This window comes from Austrofundulus limnaeus, unplaced genomic scaffold (genome assembly GCF_001266775.1).
Source record: "Austrofundulus limnaeus strain Quisiro unplaced genomic scaffold, Austrofundulus_limnaeus-1.0 Scaffold10, whole genome shotgun sequence".
Lineage (NCBI taxonomy): Eukaryota > Metazoa > Chordata > Actinopteri > Cyprinodontiformes > Rivulidae > Austrofundulus > Austrofundulus limnaeus.
This window is the reverse complement of record NW_013952412.1, coordinates 2290078-2291462: the sequence shown is the minus strand read 5'-3', so window position 1 is coordinate 2291462 and position 1385 is coordinate 2290078. Positions and strand designations below refer to the sequence as shown.

At 39.6% G+C, this 1385-nt stretch overlaps 2 protein-coding genes across 2 annotated transcripts in view; one reads left to right on the top strand and one right to left on the bottom strand.

Moving 5' to 3' along the window:
• The window catches only part of hyls1 (HYLS1 centriolar and ciliogenesis associated), a gene marked incomplete in the record, with an annotated part of 28602 nt that extends 27968 nt beyond the window's left edge, over positions 1-634 (top strand). The window contains 1 exon segment of the mRNA XM_014001790.1: positions 393-634. Within this exon segment, the coding sequence (XP_013857244.1) occupies positions 393-527 (135 nt within the window).
• Positions 569-1385, bottom strand: part of mrpl4 (mitochondrial ribosomal protein L4) — a 24119-nt gene continuing 23302 nt past the window's right edge. Inside the window, exon 9 of the mRNA XM_014001791.1 lies at positions 569-808. Coding sequence (XP_013857245.1) covers positions 654-808 — 155 coding nt within the window. The 3' untranslated portion in view covers positions 569-653. The remainder of the gene's footprint in view (positions 809-1385) is intronic.

Sequence of the window (1385 nt, the reverse complement as noted above, 5' to 3'; positions counted from 1 at the left end):
AACATGGTGTTCGTGATGGACAATCCGTGACGAGCACCGAAGTCCAACAACAGAACACCACTCGAGTTCAGATTGGGGGTGGGGGGGGGGCGTTCCTCCCAACCACGCCCCTCCAGAAGTCAGAGCAGCAGAACTAGAAAATGGGAAATTTTATTATCTGAGAATTATTTTGTGCATTAAATTGAATGAAGATGGTCTGGATAGCCCACAGACATACCATAAACATTTCTACAACCATAACTGGTCTCCTTTAAAAGAATCAACCAAAAGTTTGAGATTCAACCATAAACAGACAGAAATAAGAATAAAAAGTAAAAGTACATAAAAACTTTACACATTAAGAATAAATTACCTCCACCTTCCCAGTGAAAATGTTTTGTTTTGTGTTTCAGCCTAAACCTGGGAGGGTTTACCTGCCCAACACCTACACTGTGCCCACAGAGAAGAAACGCTCGGCACTTCGCTGGCAGATCAGGAACGATTTGGCCAACCGTCTCCTTCCACACACATTTAATCATCACTTTTAGACTTCTGCATTTTTTTAAGTAACTTTGAATGAAATTGTACATTTTTTTACACCTTTTTTAAGCATTTGCCTTTTTATTGTGACACAATAAAGGACTTTGGATGTACACATGATGGGACACTGTCAATCATTTGCGCCAGGGTATGTCAGAATAGGGCATTTTGAATGGATACAGATGTGTGTAACGCTGGTCGTGCCAAAGAAGTCTCTCCTCCAAAAACTTGACAGCATCCAGGGTAAGGATGATGGCTTCGTGTTTCAGCACGGTGTGGACATTCAGACCTGATGCAGACAAGACAAAGGTTTACTCAACAGTCACTATCTTACCTGCTGCACACAGTGGTTGGAAATATAAACCAATTAGTTAGCAGCTAATCTGTGTGGCTGTTGTTTACACTGAACAAGTTATTTTAACAGAGAGGAGCCACGTCAAACTTACTTTACAAAATGGAACAGCTACACGCTGACTATCTGTAGGTTAATAATAAAATTATACATGCATCATCCATTAATCTACGTTCAACAAAAATTATCTTTAACGTCTTAAATCTCTAAAACTTAGGTTTAAGTCTGAGTGAACCAGTTTCCCTGTCAGCTTGGTCCACTGCTAGTTTTAAAGGGGACCTATTATGTAAAATTCACTTTTTAAAGTTATTTTTTACTCAACTTTGGGTATGTACTTCTTTAAAAAACAATCCTAGCACCAAAAAAATGCACCCAGGAACATATTTACTGTAAGTAAATGTATTACCAAATAAAAGCCTTGTTAAAGCCTATTTGTTTGAGTTTCTGAGGTATTTTGACCGCTGCTGCTCCCTGCTCTGGTAACAGCATGCAGAGTGAGCGCAGAGCAGAGGAG